Genomic DNA, 18,318 nt, shown 5'->3' with positions numbered 1-18,318 from the left:
GACATAGTGAAGCACAGGGAAGCCTGGCGCACTGCAACACATGGGGTCACAAAGAGTCAGACATGAATGACTTCGCGAGTGAAGAACAGCAGTGCACTTAGCACAGTGCCTGGCATGCGGTGCGTGCATTAGTATGACCTATAATTAAGGATCATTATTGTTTTAAGAAAACCAGCTGTGCAGACGTGATGATGAAAGGCAGCTGACACTCAGTCTTCAAGTGGAAGACCATGGAGAGGAGTGGAGGCTGGTGAGCTGGTCAGCTGACGTCCTCTCCACAGAGGGCAGCTGCTACCCAACCTGGGTTGCCGTCACAGCCCCCAACTTGCCAAGAAATCTCGATTTGTCCTGCGCAAAGTTTCGTAACCTTTAAACACTGGGTACTAAGTGCTGTTTGAGAAACACACTCGGTGATTAGACGTGATCTTACATCTACAGACGTAAGATCACCTTATGTAATAACTGAAAAGAATCGGAAAAAATTTTTTTGACGTTTTGATACTTTATTTTTGTTTGGGCCACATGGCATGCAGGTTCTTCCCCAGTCATGCAGGTTCTGTTTCTTGGAGACGATGCATCTCAGTGTTTGTATGCCATAGTAACGCAGCAGGGAGGGGCATACGGTCATCAAAGGAAAGTAGGAAGCAATTTAATTGCTATGATTTTTCCTTCTATTACCTCTGGATCCTGGCAAGTGATGGGGAGAAGGAGAAGAGTTTTCTGTTCCACGGCTGGGGGTCGGGGGTTGTATTGAGTGAAGACAGGAGACTTTGGGTATTGAGAAAGCATTGGGGTGAGGGGAGGGTGAAATCGGAAAAGATATCGGTGGTGTTAGCAGAAGTCAAGTAGATAGGCTTCTAAGAAGTTGTAAATAGGTCACTGGCCTGGGCTGGGGCTTCCTGCTCCCGCACTTTATCTGAAATCAAAGCCCCTCCCAAAGGTGATCTTAGGAGGCTCAACTCTGTAGAGGTTCCATCCCCAGGCAGATGTTGGTGGCTGCTGGTGACTTTGATGAGTCCCCCTCATACACACACGCACACACCCCAGCCTTCTCATCAAAGCCACGGAAACAGAAAGACCACGAAGAGAGTAAAGGAAACTCCAGCATGGGTGGAGGCTGGGCCCCTGGGGCTGTTTCTCCTCCCACCAGCCCAGCCAGGGAGGCATGAAGCTGGGTGCCCTTGGTGTGGGCAGAGTGGGGTGGGGGAGGCACCTGAGCCTTGGTCGCTGCATCTGGAAAGTGGGGGCAACAGCAACTCCTGCCCAGAGGTGCAGATGAAGATGCGACTCGCCACCTGTGGCTGATTCACGTTGATGTTTGACAGAAAACAACAAAATTCTATAAAGAAATTATCCTCCATTTAAAAAATAAATTTAAAAGATGTGACTTGCACAAGATGTCTGGGGCAGGGGACATGCCTGACAGATGCTCTCCTTAATATCTCTAAATGACACTCATGTACTTATGGATCTCTTCCTGCATACCAGGCACCATACCAAGTGGCTTTTTTCCTCATCTAATTTTAAAATTCACTGTTTCTTTCTTTTTTTAAAAAAAATTTATTTATTTGGCTGCACTGGGTCTTAGTTGTGGCACGAGGGATATTTAGTTTCAGCACTCAAACTCTCAGTTGCAGTATGTGGGATCTAGTTCCCTGACCAGGGCTTGAATCGGGGCCCCCTGCATTGGGAGTTGCAGAGTCTTAGCTATTGGACCAGGAAAGTCCCTCCTCATCTGATTTCATCTTTACAATAAGCCCAGGAGGTGAGAATCCTTGTTACCTAGTATTTCACAGATGAGGAAACTGGGCATGGAGAGGTGATGGGGTTTGCTCCTGTGTCACATGGCCAGGAAATGACAGAGTAGACTTGGAACCCAAGACCATCAGATGGCAAAGCCGGTTCCCTTCCCTCCTTTACCAGGCAACTGTGTCAACAATAACAAAAGTGAGTCATTCTCTGGGGTCTGAGCTGTGATCCTAGGGTCCAGGGAAACCTTGCTTCCTGGGTCCATGCTCATTTGCATGAAACATCAGGTCTGTAAGCATATCATTACCTGTCCCTCCCCACACTCTTGGATGCCCTGTTACCCCAAGCTCCCAGCTGGCTGGGTAGAGTGCCAGTCTGTGCTGAATGTCGGCAAGAAGGGTACTGAAGTGTGTAGCCTCTGCTTTCTCAGGAACTGTGGATTTGAGGCTAGAGCACACCTGGGCACCAGGTCTCTGGCTTCCCTGCTAAACCTCCTGCATGGAGTTGGGTCAGCTGGGTTCAGAGTTCTCAGCTGTAAAAGTGACCTCTGTGGGTCATTCCATCTGTCCCTGGGCCTCCATGAGCCACCTGCCCCTTAAGAACTAGACAGACCAGCTGCAACGTTCAGCATTTATTTCCAAGGCCAGTGGTCCAAGGGCTACAGACTAAGTCTGGTCCTCACCCCAGGATGTGAGGTGGCTGGCTGTGGCTGGCTATGTGTGTTTGTCATTGTGAGGCTGTGAGTGTGTGTGATGGGTGTGACTGTGATGCAGCATGTGGAAGTCTGACATGGAAGCATCGCATCCCATGTGTCATACGTGGTGTGACTGTACGGCCCAGTGGGGGTGACGGGCTGTGATGATGACTTGTGTGTGACTGTGTGGTACATGGTTGTAATGCAGTGTCTGTGACTGAGGGTTTGCTCTGCCGTCTAGGACTTCCAGGTTGTGTGGGAATCTGATGTTTGGTGTGTATGCGTCTAAGGTTGTCAAGGAGTGGCTGAGCTTGTGATTCTCTGGGATGCTGTAGCTGCGATGACAGTGGATTTCTCTCACTTTTGCTACCTTTTCTTTCTCTTTCCTTTCACTCTTCATTTCCACCTTTTCTTTCTTTATCAGTCCATCTTTCTTTCCTTTCACCCTTCCTTTCTTTCACCTTTTCTTCCTTCCTATCCACCTTTATTTCTTTTCTGTCTTTATCTAACCATCTTTCTCTTCTTTCACCTTTTCTTTCTTTCCACCTGTCTTTCATTTTTCCTCCCTTCTCCCCCTTGCTTCTCTCACTCTCTTTCTCTTTTTTTCTTTTTCTCCCTTGAAACATCTTCTAAGTGCCTGTGCAGCAGCCTCTGGCTTGGGTGCTGAAACAGCAGTGCTGGGTGTCAGCCAACCTGTGGATGATATACACCGGGAGCCAGAAACGAACCACAGAGGGAAAATTTACACCATGGAAATGGGTGTCCCCTCCTGGGACAGCTGTTTGTTGAACACCTCCCAGCACGTCCCTACGCCTGTTTCTCTGAGGGTAGCTTCGTGGCCAGGCTGTGGTGTGGCCGCAAGCCCCATGGGTGGAACTTGGGTCATGACTATGACCATGGGTAGCGCTGGGCTGGGCTGGGCTCTCCAAGGTGGGTGAGTCTTGATGATAAATCCTCTCCACCTCCCCACCAGAGTCCGCCCACACTTGTGAGAGGGTAGAGGGTGTTAAGAAATTTTCTGTTCTCAGGCAACTCCCCGGACCCCCATGTCCCACTTTAATCTGAATCAAAAGTATAAATACAATTTCCTGTCTTAGCCAACCACCACCACCATCACCATGTCCCTTAGATCTGAATCGGGAGTATAAATAGCCACCCCTCACCCCTTCCTGAATATCAAGATCAGCTTTAGCCCCTGCCTGGGGGCTAACAGACCCCCCAGTGTTGTCCAGGCAGGGCCTGCAGTCTCCTTTGATCCTTCAGAAGTGCCTGCTGGTTCTTGGGGCAGCTGCATTCTCGCTAGTCCCCACTGAACTCACCACCTGTCAACTTTGGGTGTCCCCCAGGCCCGCTCTAAAAACCTCCACTCATGTTCTTCTGTGTCCAGAGGCATCCTCTGAGGTCTCTTACTTGTCGGAGACGCAGGTTGGATTAGCCCCGACCACGTCCTTCACACCATGAAGGCCCCGAAGTAGGAGCGTGTGCCGTCGTGGACTTGGATCACGCGCTCGCCCGGCATGCGTACCACCACCTCGTCCCCCACGTCCAGGTGGACCACTCCGCCCAGGAAGCTGCTGTCCCACCACACCTGGGAGCCGTCTGCTCGCCCGCACCGCGACCGCCGGTTGACCAGCAGCTCCACCTCCTCGGGGTAGCTGGCGGTGCGCTTGTAGAGCCCGTGGGTGATGGGCAGGCAGCCGGTCAATCCCTGGGAGCAGCCCGTACCACCCAGCTGCACCTTGGAGTAGATGTAGTAGTAGCCGGCCTGGGCGACCACCAGGGCCCCATCCCGGTAGCTAAGGCCCCTCAAGAAGGCCAGGCCCAGTTTCGTCTCCCACCGCAGCGGGCCTTCCTTGCCAGTCCGGCTGAAGTCGGCCCCTGTGGAGGGAGACAGAGCAGGGCTGGTGAGCGCACGTTTCCTGCTCGCAGTGGGACCCCGGGCCAGGCGCCAGCCCTCTCTGAGCGCCACCTTGCTCTGTGCTGGGCTTTAAATGTGTGCACTCACTTCATCCGCACTTTACAGGCAGGGGAACTGGAGCACAGTAAGTGGCAAAATAACTTGCTTATCCTCCATCTTAATGCTTTCACCCCCTTCTTGCAGGCGGGGAAACCGAGGCACAGAGCAATGGATTCGCCCAAACCGTCAGAAATTGTTAAGTGGCAGAACTAAGGATTTAAGCAAAACACATCATGGCCCAGCAGGTTATAACCTCTGTACGCCTCAGTCTCCCTCTCTGGAAAATGGAGCGATGAATAGTCCTGGCTAAGGATCGAATGAATGAAGAGGTGGAAAGCCCATCACAGTGTGAGCCAGAAAGTAAGCACCCTACAAGGGTTTATTCAATAAATGAAATTAGAAATTCGTGGACTCAGGCAGTGTCTGTGCTCTGGGCAGCTTTGAAGAACTAATGAATAAAGGAGTACTCAGCCACCACTGGGGGGGTCTGTCTGGTCGCCCCAAGACACACTGAACCCTCTTACCCCTGCCAGGACTTGAGGACCCCTCACCTGTGAGGTGTGCTGCTGGTTTGTCTTGCTTGGGCTTCTGCTCTGGAGAGAGAGAATCAGAGGTCAGAGGTGAAGGTCGTGGTGGGGGGTAAAGGGCCAGCCTCCAGAGGGGTCACCTAGTCCACCTCCTGGTGTCAACCTCACCCTTTCCGGAATGACCCAAACTTCTGCTTCTCCGGCCAGGGGGAGGGGCTTCCGTGGGGCTTGGGCCAGTTGTGCAAATTGCATTGGGCAATGGACTGAGGGGGTGGGGGCAGCATGGGAACCATACCGTCCCCTCCTGGGCGCGGGTTGCGGGGGGCGGGCGGAGGAAGCAGGACCCTGACTCACCTTGCAGCAGCTGCTCCCAGTGTTTTGCACTTTTGTCCTGAAAGTACAGAGCAGCCCCATGGTGAGGATCTGTGGGGCCCACGCCCTGGTATCACTCAGACTCGTGGCCAAGAGGCACACACAGACCACGGGCATAGACGTTGCCCTCTGTCGACTCCAAGACCACGTGCAGGCCCCACCCCTACTCCCTGCACCCAGCAGGCTCTTAACCAGCCAGGACCTCAGTTTTCCCCTCTTGTAAATGGACACATGGAAAATGCCTGGTTTGAATTCCCATGTGAAAAGTGTAATACAATGCCTGGCACAGAGCAAGTGCTATAGAAATGTTTATTACATAAGTGCTAGGGAGCTCAGTCCCTGGATCAGGAAATGGCAACCCACTGGAGAAGGCAATGGCAATCCCTGGAGAAGAAAATGGCAACCCACTCCAGTATTTTTGCCTGGAGAATTCCAGGGCCTGGCAGGCTACAGTCTATGGGGTCACAGAGTCAGACAGGACTGAAGTGACTTAGCACACACACACACAGAAGATACACAGTCACCTGAATGGCTGGACACTTGTAGATAAATGCAAACATGTGAATACAGACACATGGACACAGACCTGGACTCACTGACAAGACACACATGGAGGCAGATACATGGGTGCAGGGTTTACGGATTCACTTGGGTCTGCACATACAGAGACCCAGTAACAGAGACACACAACATCAATACACAGGCTTGGACGAGTGAGGAAGTGGCTGTGTTGGTACACGTGTGTGGGATAGCAGCACAGGTCCAAGTGGGCCTGTGGCCATCAGGTCCAGCCATGAGCAGAAAAAGGACCCGGAAACAAAAAAGGCCGAGACTGCATGGGCAGGGCATGGGACACAGAGACCTACAGGTGTGGCCGAGACATCCGCGGTCATAGGAAACGGATGCAGAGAGGCATGCGCACAGACTGAGACAAGTGGCTTAGTGACAGCCCCGATAGTAGTGATCAGGGTACTGCTGGTAATGACTAGCTAGGTCAGGGGCTTCCACGGTGGTCCAGTGGTTAAGACTCTGAACTTCCAATTTAAGGGCGAAGGTCTGACCCCACTGCTGTGTGACATGGCCAAAAAAATTTTTTTTAATTAAAATATTTTTAAAAATGGTCAAACTGAGGAATCAGATAAATATTTTAAACAAACAACTAGCCATGTCAGGATGGCAGTTCTGGGGGATACAGACAACACAACTGTTTTATAAAACATTAAGCTTCCTAGAGGTATGTGTGCCTAGTTGCTTCAGTTGTGTCTGACTCTTTGCAACCCCATGGACTGCAGCCCACCAGGCTCCTCTGTCCATGGAATTCTCCAGGCGAGAATACTGGAGTGGGTTGCCATTGCCTCCTCCAAGGGATCCTCCCAACACAGGGATCAAAATTGAATGTCCTGTGTCTCTTGCGTTGGCAGGTGGATTCTTTATCACTGAGCCAGCTGAGAAGTCTGCTCCTAAACACCTAGGTTTTGTTAGTTCCCATCACTAGAAGAAATTATAATTATGTGATGCCATTGCAGTATTTATATACAAATCAATATGTTGTACACCTTAAACTTACACAATATGCTATGTCAATTATATCTCAATTTAAAAAAAAAGTCAGTTCCCATTTATTGATTGGCTTCCCTGGTGGCTCAGACGGTAAAGCGTCTGCCTACAATGCGGGAGACCCGGGTTCAATCCCTGGGTCAGGAAGATCTCCTGGAGAAGGAAATGGCAACCCACTCCAGTATTCTTGCCTGGAAAGTCCCATGGATGAGGAAGCTGGTAGGCTACAGTTCGTGGGGTCGCAGAGAGTCGGACACGACAGAGCGACTTCACTTCACTTTGCCTGTGACACACACACAATATTCTGTTTTATTCCCTATGGAGACTCTTATTATCATGCCCATTTCATGTATGAGGAAACTGAGGTTCCAGAGGTGAATTAGCTTGCCTGGGACTGCTCTTAGTCTGTCCTCCATCTTTGCACACATACGTACAGATGCTCAGTGACATTGGCTTGGAGATCCCCACCCCACCCCAGTGGTGCTTACCTGCAGGGGCCCGCTAACCGCCTGTAGGCGCCAGTGCAGCTGCAGCAGGAACCAGCCCTGGACAGCCAGTCCGGCCACCAACAACAGCAGCACGAGGCCCAGTCCCAGCTGGGCAGCACTGCAGGGCTGTCTCCTGCGGCTGTGCCCCAGCCTCCTGAATGGGATGTCTGTCTGTCCATCCACCGCGAACACTGAGGGCCTTGCAACTGTCTCTTCCATGCCTGAGTGGATGAGGCCCCAAGATGCTTTGGGTCTGGCTGGCCTGGGTGAATCCTTCAGGCCAGGAGGGAGGAAACCACGATTGCCCAACACGCCTGGGCTTCTCACACTGCCAGCAGGCACTCGTGGGTCCTGGGGCTGCGTTTAGAGCTGGGGCTCGGCCCCTCCCCTTCCCCCACATGCCCTCCTCTCCTTCCTGTCTTCTCCCCACCCCCAGGCTGGCCCCATCTCACTCACACTCAGAGCCTCTCACACTTTCCAGAGGCATCTGGAGACGTGACTCAGGTGGGGATGGGAGACAAAAAGCCCCAGCTTTCCCTTCTGATGGCATCAACCACAGGGTTGCCAAGTGTTTGCTGAGCACCTCCTGTGTCCCAAGTACTGTTCTAGGTTTGGGGGCACAGCTGTGAGCAAGAGAGACAGATGTCCGTGGTCTTAAAGCACTCCTATTCTAGCGGAGTGAGAAAGACCAGCGTAGCAAGAAAATACTATAGAGTGCTTGAAATGGTAATACAGCGATGGGAAATGCCCACAAAGAGTGGTTTGTGTGTGTCCCTGTGTGTGGGTGTGATTATGTGTGTGCACGAGTGTGTGGATGCGTGTGTGTAGCTGCAAGTGTGCACCTATGTGTGTAGTGGATGCATGCAGATGTGTGCGGGTGCACGTGCATGCCCGTGCTTGAGTGCTTGTGTGTCTGTACACACTCCTGTGTGCACGCATGCAAGTTTGTGTGTGTGTGTGTGGTTTGTTTTTAAGTATTTATTTATTTATTTGGCTGTGCTGGGTCTTAGTTGAAGCATGTGGGCTCTTTGATCTTCGTTGCAGCATTCGGGATCTTTAGTTGTGGCATGCGACCTCTTAGTTGCAGCATGTGGGATCTAGTTCCCTGTCCAGGGATCAAACCCAGGCCCCCTGCATTCAGAGTGGAGTCTTAGCCAGTGGACCACCAGTGAAGTCCCACTGAAACTCACAGTCAGAGGGTGGAGCTATTGTCCACTCAGCTGACTAAAGCCAAGTCCTGGGAGTCCTCCTGGACCTCTCCTCCATCCTGTCATGACGTTCCACCCTCAGCAAGCCCTATGGATTCAAACTCTGAACCAGATCCCAAATCCAGCCACCCATTTCCATCCCCACTGCTACCACCCTAAGTGCTATAGACTGTTCCCCAGCCCCTACACTGATATGTGAATACCTCCAACGTGATAGTACTTAGAGGTGGAGCCTTGGGGAAAGGCTAGGGCACAAAGTTGGAGCCCTCCTGAATGGGATTAGTGCCTTTATAAGGGGAGTTGTAAGAGATTTGCTCTGTCTCCCTCTCTGCTGTGTGGGGACAGAGAGGGATGGAGGGCAGGCCAGGAAGAGGGCTTGCTTTGGAACTCAGCCATGCAGGCACCCTGGTCTCAGACTTCCAGCCTCTAGAACTGTGAGAAATAGATGTCTGTTGTTTAAGCCACTCAGTCTAGGGTAGCTTGTTATAGCAGCCCCAGCAGACTAAAACACTAAGGGACCCATCAGTTTTTGCTTGGACTGGTACAGTAGCTTCCCAGCCGGATACACTGCTGTACCTCGTGCCATCTTATGATTCATTCTCAACCTTCAAGCTAGTATGGCCTTGCTTATTTGTTTCTTTTTTATTTCATTGTTGTAAATTCACACAACATAAAATGAACTGTTTATTTATATTAAATTTTTTTTTGACCTTGCTGGGTGCTCCCTGTGGCTTCTCTAGCTGCGGCTCTTGGGCTCAGTAATTGTGCACAGGCCTCTCTAGTTGCTGCTTGAGGGCTTAGCTGCCCTGAGGCCTTAGTTTCCTGACCAGGGATTGAACCTGTGTCCCCTGCAATGGAAGGCAGATTCTCAACCACTGGACCACCAGGGAAGTCCCAAAATGAACCATTTTAAAGCAAGCAACTCAAGTGCTATTTAGTACATTTAGAGTGTTGTGCAACACTAGCTAGTTCAAAAGCATTTCAGTGTCTCAAAGGTAAACCTTATAACCATCAAGAAGCCATTCCCCAACTCCCCCATCCCCAGACCCTGGCAACTATGAGTCCACTTTCCTGCTCTATGGATTGACCTGTGTTGGACATTTCAAAAAAAAAGAAAGAAAGAAACACACACTACGTGGTCTTCTGTGTTTGGCTTCCTTCACTGAGGATAATGTTTCTAAAATTCATTCACACTGTAGTGTGTGTTCAGTGCTTCACTCCTTGTTAAGGCTGAGTAATATTCCAGTCTGTAGATGAACCATATTTTGCTTATCCATTCACCCATTAATGGATATTTACATTATTTGCACCTTTTTGTTATTTTGAAAAATGCTGCTACGAGCATGTGTCTGCATGTGTTTGGGTTCCAGGTCACAATTCTTTTGGGTATATACCTAGGACAGGAACTGCTGGCACCAGCCTTAAAAAGAATTATAGTTTAATTTTTTGGTCACACTATGGGGCATGTGGGATCCTAGCACCCCAACCAGGGAATGAACCCATGCCCCTTGCAGTGCAAACGTGAAGTCTGAACCACTGGACCTCCAGGGAAATCCCCTGGCATCAGCTTTTAAACACTTAAGTCAGCTCTCATCTCTTCCATGTTTGTGTTGTCATTCAGCCACTAAGTTGTGTCTGATTCTTTGTGACCCCATGGTCCAGTTTCTCAGTCATGTTTGACTCTTTGCGACCCCATGAACCGCAGCACACCAGGCCTCCCTGTCTATCACCAACTCCCAGAGTTTACCCAAACTCATGTCTGTTGAGCCAGTGATGCCATCCAACCATCTCATCCTCTGTTACCCCCTTCTCCTCTTGCCCTCCATCTTTCCCAGCATCAGGGCATTTCCAAAGATTCGACCCTTCATATCAGGTGGCCAAAGTATTGGAGCTTCAAATCATCATCAGTCCTTCCAATGAACACCCAGGACTGATTTCCTTTAGGATGGAATGTTTGGATCTCCTTGCAGTCCAAGGGACTCTCAAAAGTCTTCTCCAACACCACAGTTCAAAAGCACCAATTCTTCTGTGCTCAGCTTTCTTTATAATCCAACTCTTACATCGATACATGACTACTGGAAAAACCATAGCCTTCACTAGATGGACCTTTGTTGACAAAGCAATGTCTCTGCTTTTTAATATGCTGTCTAGGTTGGTCATAACTTTTCTTCCAAGGAGTAAGCGTCTTTTAATTTCATGGCTACAATCACCATCTGCAGTGACTTTGGAGTCCCCAGAAATAAAGTCAACCGCTCTTTCCCCATCTATTTGCCATAAGTGATGGGATCAGATGCCATGATGTTAGTTTTCTGAATGTTGAGCTTTAAGCCAATTTTTTCACTGTCTTCTTTCACTTTCATCAAGAGGCTCTTTAGTTCTTCTACTTCCTGCCATAAGGGTGGTGTCATCTGCATATCTGAGGTTATTGATATTTTTTCTGGCAATCTTGATTCCAGCTTGTGCTTCCTCCAGCCCAGCGTTTCCCATGATGTACTCTGCATAGAAGTTAAATAAGCAGGGTGACAATATACAGACCTGATGTACTCCTTTTCCCATTTGGAACCAGTCTGTTGTTCCATGTCCAGCTCTAACTGTTGCTTCCTGACCTGCATATAGGTTTCTCAAGAGGCAGGTCAGGTGGCCTGGTATTCCCATCTCTTTCAGAATTTCCACACTTTATTGTGATCCACACAGTCAAAGGCTTTGGCATAGTCAATAAAGCAGAAATAGATGTTTTTCTGGAACTCTCTTGCTTTCTCAATGGTCCAGCAGATGTTGGCAATTTGATCTCGGTTCCTCTGCCTTCTCTAAAACCAGCTTGAACATCTGGAAGTTCTTTGGAACTCTGCATTCAAATGGGTATATCTTTCCTTTTCTCCTTTGTTTTTCACTTCTCTTCTTTTCACAGCTATTTTTAAGGCCTCCTCAGATAGCCATTTTGCTTTATTGCATTTCTTGGGGATGGTCTTGATCCCTGTCTCCTGTACAATGTCACAAACCTCCATTCATAGTTCATCAGGTACTCTATCAGATCTGGTCCCTTAAATCTATTTCTCACTTCTACTGTTTGATCATAAGGGATTTGATTTAGGTCATACCTGAATGGTCTGGTGGTTTTCCCCACTTTCTTCAATTTAAGTCTGAATCTTGCAATAAGGAGTTCATGATCTGAGCCACAGTCAGCTTCTGGTCTTGTTTCTGCTGACTGTACAGAGCTTCTCCATCTTTAGCTCCAAAGAATATAATCAATCTGATTTCAGTGTTGACCATCTGGTGATGTCCATGTGTAGAGTCTTCTCTTGTGTTGTTGGAAGAGGGTGTTTGCTATGACCAGCATGTTCTCTTGGCAAAACTCTATTAGCTTTTGCCCTGATTCATTCTGTACTTCAAGGCCAAATTTGCCTGTTACTCCAGGTGTTTCTTGACTTCCTACTTTTGCATTCCAGTCCCCTATACTGAAAAGGACATGTTTTTTGGGTGTTAGTTCTAAAAGGTCTTTAAGTCTTCATAGAACCATTCAACTTCAGCTTCTTCAGCATTACTGGTCGGGCCATAGACTTGGATTACTGTGATATTGAATGGTTTGCCTTGGAAACGAACAGAGATCATTCTTTTTTGAGATTGCATCCAAGTACTGCATTTCAGACCCTTGTTGACTATGATGGCTACTCCATTTCTTCTAAGGGATTCCTGCCCACAGTAGTAGATATAATGGTCATCTGAGTTAAATTCACCCATTCCAGTCCATCTTAGTTCGCTGATTCCTAGAATGTCGACGTTCACTCTTGCCATCTCCTGTTTGACCACTTCCAATTTGCTTTGATGCAAGGACCTAACATTCCAGGTTCCTATGCAATATTGTTCTTTATAGCATTGGACCTTGCTTCTATCACCAGTCCCATCCACAACTAGGTGGTGTTTTTGCTTTAGCTCCTTCCCTTCATTCTTTCTGGAGTTATTTCTCCACTGATCTCCAGTAGCATACCGGGCACCTACCGACCTGGGGAGTTCATTTTTCAGTGTCCTACCTTTTTTTTTTTTTTTTTTTTTTTTTTGCCTTTTCATACTGTTCATGGGGTTCTCAAGGCAAGGCTACTGAAGTGGTTTGCCATTCCCTTCTCCAATGGATCACATTATGTCAGACCTCTCCACCATGACCCATCCATCTTGGGTGGCCCCACATGGCATGGCTTAGTTTCACTGAATTAGACAAGGCTGTGGTCCATGTGATCAGATTGGCTAGTTGTGTGTGGTTTTAGTCTGTCTGTCTTCTGATGCCCTCTCTCAGCGCCTACCATCTTACTTGGGTTTCTCTTACCTTGGACATATATCCTTTCAGGGCTGCTCCAGCAAAGTGCAACCGCTGCTCCTGACCTTGGACATGGGGTATCTCCTCATGGCCGCCACTCCTGACCTTGGACATGGGTAGCTCCTCTCAGCCTCCACTCCTGACCTTGGATGTAGGGTAGCTCCTCTCTGCCACACTTGGGTTTCTCTTATCTTGGACGTATATCCCTCAGGGCTGCTCCAGCAAAGCACAGCTGCTGCTCCTTATCTTGAACATGGGGTAGCTCCTCTCGGCCGCCGCTCCTGACCTTGGACGTGGGGTAGCTCCTCTTGGCTGCCGCTACTGACCTTGGACGTGAGGTAGCTCCTCTCAGCCTCTGCTCTTGACCTTGGACGTGGGGTAGCTCCTCTTGGCCACCCCTGCGCCACGCAGCCGCCGCTGTCCAGTTCTCACATCAGTACAAATCTTCCAATGACCTCATATTGAGCTTATGAGGGTTGACAGATTATGGCCCGTGGGCAGAGTCAGCCCAGGCTTATATTTCTGTGAAGCCACAGGAGTTGCTCTCAAGGGCTCATACTTTAGTGTCCTGGAGTCACAGATGGGGCTCCTTCCTCTTGTCCCTGTTCCCTCCTTTGCCTCCAGCTGGCTTCCTAAATGGCAGCCGACACTCACCACTACCCAGGCTTCATAGCTGGTTGTGTTGTAGGAAAGAACTGATTCTGCCTCAGTTGTCTCATCTGGGTGAGCTGGCAGGAACTGTGACTTGCTTTTGTTCTTATAATCATACATTATGGACTGACTGCCTCAGAGGACCCTGCCCCTCTGCCTGACTTGAACTAAAGTGCCTTTGTTTAGCTCACAGAGAGATAATCTGACCCTACCCACCTGTGAATGGCTGCAAGAAAAGAAGAAATTAACACACCTGCTCCTACTTTGCAAGATAAATGGTCTTTTTACTTCCTCACCTCCTCTCCCTCTCTATTTAGATAAAAGAACCTGGCATCCAGACCCCAACAAGATGGTTACCTTGAGATATTAGTCTGCCATCTTCGGGGTGAGCCAGTTTTCCGAATAAAGTCGTGGTCTTTGCCTCAACACCTCTTTTTGTTCGTTGGCCTGTCATGTGGTGAGCAGAGCAAGCTTGGGCTGCGTAATCATCACATGGGCTGCCACCTACATGTTGGTGTGTCTTCTGTTGGCAGTTACTAGGCATTGGCTGGGTGCATCTGATTCTGGGGGTTGGTGACTCAGCATGTTGCTTCAACTCTGGCCAGCTCACCCAGATGAGACAGCCTGGCCTTGGGAAAGAGAGGTTGGCTGGAAACTGGGCATCACTGGAGCAGAGAGAAATTGGCCTTGGTGGTCATCCCACACCCTCTCCACTCACCTGGATCTTGTCTACTAAAAAGGATGCACAACATGAGAGTTGTAAGTTTCATTTGAGATAAAATGAGGACTGAAACATAGGGGACAGCACCTTGGATAGCTCTGAGAGACTGCTTCAAAGAGCAGTCATCCAAGAAGGTCAATATATAAGATTTTGGTGAAGGGGGAGTTCAGTGCAGTCAAGCATTCATTTCACATGAGGTTTTCTGCTAGTCATGAGGAGCTGATGTCATCATGAAGGGATTTAGTGCTTTTCTAGATATAAGTCAAGAATCCACCTGCAGTGCAGGAGACCCGTGTTTGATCGCTGGGTCGGGAATATCCCCTGGAAGAGGAAATGGCAACCCACTCCAGTATACTTGCTGGGGAAATTCCACGGACGGAGGAACCTGGAGGGCTACAGTTCATGGGATCACAAAAAGGTGGACACAACTGAGCAACTAACACTCACTCACTAGATGTGAGGAGATACAAGGACTGGGATCATGAAATCAGTTTCTGAAAACATCTGACTATCTAAAGACATGTCCCACCAGTTTCTCTGGAGCACAGAGTGCCTCTCTCTCCACCCAGAACTGCCTTCAAGGCATGTGGAGAGTCAGAAACTGCAGCAGCACAGGATTCCATCTCTGCAGAGGCAGGTGGCAAATGCCCTTGGCAAGTGCCAATCTGTAGTTGACAATCTCCAAGCCTCAGGCCCGTCACTCTTTATCCAGAGAATGTCTCCAGCAGCTGGACAGGAATCCTGTCTTCCAACCCTGGATGGCCCATCCCAAGTAAATGGGGCATAAAGCAGGCTGGAAGCATCCTTCATTTTATGAATACCTTCTTAATAGCCTTAATTTTATCTCTCGGTCCTCAAAGACTAAAATATTTACTGTATAGCCCTTTGTAGAAGGGCTGTCCCCTGAAGTAAGAATAGACATTAAGGGGACTTCTGATGGTGCAGTTGTTAGGACTCCATGCTTTCACTGCTGAGGGCACGGGTTCAATCCCTGGTCAGAGAACTAAGATCCCCCATGGAGCCACGATGTATCATATCATCACCCTCATCGGCGAGAACCTCGAGAAGTTCAAGGCCCTTGAGGGTGACCCTGCTGATAGGCATCAAGGCTCCAGGGCAAGCTGCTGAAGGCACACCATTACATAACATCAAGCTGATCTGGGGGAGCAGCGCTCATCCCCCACATTCTTTGGTCTTAGTTGCCGCATGTGGGATCTAATTCCCTGACCAGGGATCGGTTCCAGGCCACCTGCCTAGGGAGCTTGGAGCCTTAACCACTGGACCCCCAGGAAAGTTCCTCAGCATCATATTTTATGACCCTTACTTGCAGGGCAGGACTGAGCAGTCCCTGGGCCTGCAGATGGTCTATGCCCCTCAGGACTTACTGTTATCAGAGCAGTCTCCTTGCACTATAATCTCAACAGACATAACCACCACCTCATCAATGACTTTACTATAAAGCAGGTGGTCCTATATTACTGACACTAATGAATGCATGGTGGAAGTAGACTAAAAGGCATCCTTTTCTTCAAGCAGGTTGGTGTTTGCACAAGTTTGCTTAAACCGCTTTCCATGTATATCAGCTCTTTAGGTTTTCTGTTGCGTTAAGGGCTCTGCATTTTCCTCTCTTTTAAAAAGAAAAAGAAAGAACAAAATAAAAATAAATAAAAAGAAAAAGAATATATCTACTTACTTATTTATTTTTTGGCTGCACTAGGTCTTTGTTGCTGCACTCGGGCTTTCTCCAGTTGCAGCGAGTGGGGGCTACTTTTCATTGCGTGGCGAGGGCTTCTCATTGTGGTGGCTTCTCTGGTTGCAGAGCACAGACTCTGTGCACATGGGCTTCAGTGGTTGCAGCTCGTGGGCTCCAGAGTGCAGGCTCTGTAGTTGTGGTGCACAGGTTCAATTGTTCCATGGCATGTGGAATCCTCCCAGGCCAGGGACTGAACCAGTGTCCCTTGCATTGCAAGGAGGATACTTAACCACTGGACCACCAGGGAAGCCCTCTGCACTCCCTTCTTGCTGTCAAAATAACTTTATCCTGATAGTGTTCCACTGGTCGACCTCAGCACCAGTAGGAGACAGCAGACAGCCTCACTGGTCGTCTGTCTGCTTGGGTTTCATACACTGGTTTAGCACAGTGTTTGGCAGAACATCACTGACCGGAAAACAGGGATGTCACATCCCTAGAAACAAAAACCATGGTAGTTCCGTTCCCAGTGTATACCTTAATTTTTCTTTTCTGTTTGTGTTTTAATTTTTGAAGTAAAAATAATACTGACTTTCAGTAAAAAAAAAAAATACTGATTTTTCACTTGGCTGTTCTGGTTTTAAAGGATGAGCTTAGGCTGTGTTAAAGGATGAGCTATAGGCTGTGTGTTTTTCTCTACCAACATAGCGCTTATGAAATACTTTTGTACCATAAGTAAAATTTGAGGTGTTCTGAAAAAAAAAAAAAAGCGCAGATGAGGTATGGAGCATCCCTAGTGAATGAGACACTTGAAGGACTGGTGGATGAGAAATCCTTAGGTCTAAACCTCAAGGAAGGCAGGATAGAGGGGAGGCCCTTGGTTGTGCACTCATCAGAGCCCTACAGCTTTGCTCAGGGTCCTTGAAAGATCTCTCATTTGTACACCTCCCACGTCATGGTAGAGCAAGCAGAGACCTACCTGGCAATCACAAGTTGCATCCCAGAAGGTTTAAGAAATTGTGTGAATAAGGAGTTCTTGGTCACAACAGCAGCCTGGTCCATATAGAGCAGCAAGAAATTCATCCAGAGTGCTGTGCTGCCACTGCAGATGCCCGCCAGGCATCATGGGCAGGGCTCCAGGATGATTTCCTGCAGCCATGGGAGGGACCAGCTCTTGGAGGCCTCCTGGAACCCACAACCTCTCCACCGTGGCACAGCCTCCCCAAGCTCCCTCTCCCAACAAACCCGCAAAACACAGGGATGATCCAGAACACCCCCTACAAGCGATAGCAGAGACTGACAAAAGGTAATCCTTCAGATACACCTGGGACCAGGTGAAAAATAGATGAACTTTTCCAAAGAAGACGCACAGATAGCCCAAAAAGCACATGAAAAGATGCTCAGCATCACTGATTATCAGAGAAATGCAAGTGAAAACTACCATGCGGTATCCACTGGTTAGAATGTCCATCATCAAAAAATCCATGAAGAATAAATGCTGGAGAGAGTATGGAGAAAAGGAAACTCTCCTACACTCTTTGGTGGGAATGTAAATTGGTACAGCCACTGTGGAGAACAGTATGGAGATTCTTTAAAAAACTAACAATATAGCTACCATAAAATCCTGCAATTCCACTCCTAGGCATAGATTTGGAGAAAGCTATAATTTGAAAAGATACATGCACCCAATGTTCATTGCAATGCTATTTACAATAGCCAGGTTGTAGAAGCAATCTAAGTGTCCATTGACAGATGAATGGATAAAAAGATGTGGTACATATATACAATGGAATATTACTCAGCCATAAAAATAATAAAATAATGCCATTTGCAGCAACATGGATGGACCTAGAGATTGTCAGACTGAATGCAGCAAGTGAGACAAAGACAAATATCATATGATATCACTTATTTGTGGAATCTAAAACAGATGGTACAAATGAACTTATTTACAAAGCAAAAATAGAGTCACAGATGTAGAAAACAAACATATAGTTACCAGGGAGGAAAAAGAAGGGAAGGATAAATTGGGAGTTTGGGATCAACATACACACTAGTATGTAAAACAGATAACTAGTAAGGACCTACGGTATAGCACAAGGAACTCTTCTCAATACTCTGTAATGAATGACCTATATGGGAATAGAATCTAAAAAAGAGCGACTATATGTATACATATAACTGATTCACTTTGTTGTATACCTGAAACTAACATTACATTGTAGATCAACTCTACTCCAATAAAAATTTTTTAAAAAATTGATCATGTCGGGGTCAACTGCTTGCTCTGGGGCTTCCTTGGTAGCTCAGCTGGTAAAGAATCCACCTGCAATGCAGGAGACCCTGGTTTAATTCTGGGAGCAGGAAGATCCACTGGAGAAGGGATAGGCTACCC

General features: G+C 48.3%; 1 protein-coding gene and 1 pseudogene across 11 annotated transcripts; one reads left to right on the top strand and one right to left on the bottom strand.

The window, feature by feature from the left end:
- Nucleotides 1-482: 482 nt before the first annotated feature.
- On the bottom strand, nt 483-7,738 carry LOC138441000 (tumor necrosis factor ligand superfamily member 14-like). 11 transcript variants are annotated; one of them, XR_011257192.1, is made up of 6 exons: nt 7,345-7,699; nt 5,282-5,318; nt 4,952-4,993; nt 3,854-4,321; nt 1,783-1,927; nt 483-1,339 (listed from the first exon to the last, which is right to left on the bottom strand). XR_011257192.1 is itself a non-coding variant. In XM_069591336.1 (5 exons), the coding sequence occupies exons 1-4, from the start codon at nt 7,561-7,563 to the stop codon at nt 3,894-3,896; spliced, it is 726 nt and encodes a 241-aa protein (XP_069447437.1). In that variant the 5' UTR covers nt 7,564-7,726; the 3' UTR covers nt 483-1,339; nt 3,854-3,893. The 11 variants fall into 11 exon arrangements, 7 of the variants coding, with proteins under 7 accessions (XP_069447437.1, XP_069447439.1, XP_069447440.1 ...); XR_011257193.1 differs by having other exon boundaries at nt 483-1,301; XR_011257194.1 differs by having other exon boundaries at nt 4,952-4,988; nt 7,345-7,696.
- Nucleotides 7,739-16,698: 8,960 nt separating this feature from the next.
- Nucleotides 16,699-17,233, top strand: LOC138440667 (C-terminal-binding protein 2 pseudogene; annotated as a pseudogene).
- Nucleotides 17,234-18,318: the final 1,085 nt, after the last annotated feature.

Source organism: Ovis canadensis, chromosome 5 (assembly GCF_042477335.2).
Source record: "Ovis canadensis isolate MfBH-ARS-UI-01 breed Bighorn chromosome 5, ARS-UI_OviCan_v2, whole genome shotgun sequence".
Classification (NCBI taxonomy): domain Eukaryota; kingdom Metazoa; phylum Chordata; class Mammalia; order Artiodactyla; family Bovidae; genus Ovis; species Ovis canadensis.
Note: the sequence above shows the minus strand (reverse complement) of the source record. Positions and strands in the feature narration are given on the sequence as shown.

What these genes read in the sequence shown, in the direction of transcription:
- LOC138441000 (XM_069591335.1), bottom strand. Translation starts at nt 7,563, where the DNA reads ATGGAAGAGACAGTTGCAAGGCCCTCAGTGTTCGCGGTGGATGGACAG. An exon ending in CGGTTAGCGGGCCCCTGCAG is followed by an intron (nt 5,319 to 7,344) that starts GTAAGCACCACT and finishes CTGTACTTTCAG; the next exon opens with GACAAAAGTGCAAAACACTG. An exon ending in CTGGGAGCAGCTGCTGCAAG is followed by an intron (nt 4,994 to 5,281) that starts GTGAGTCAGGGT and finishes CTCTCTCTCCAG; the next exon opens with AGCAGAAGCCCAAGCAAGAC.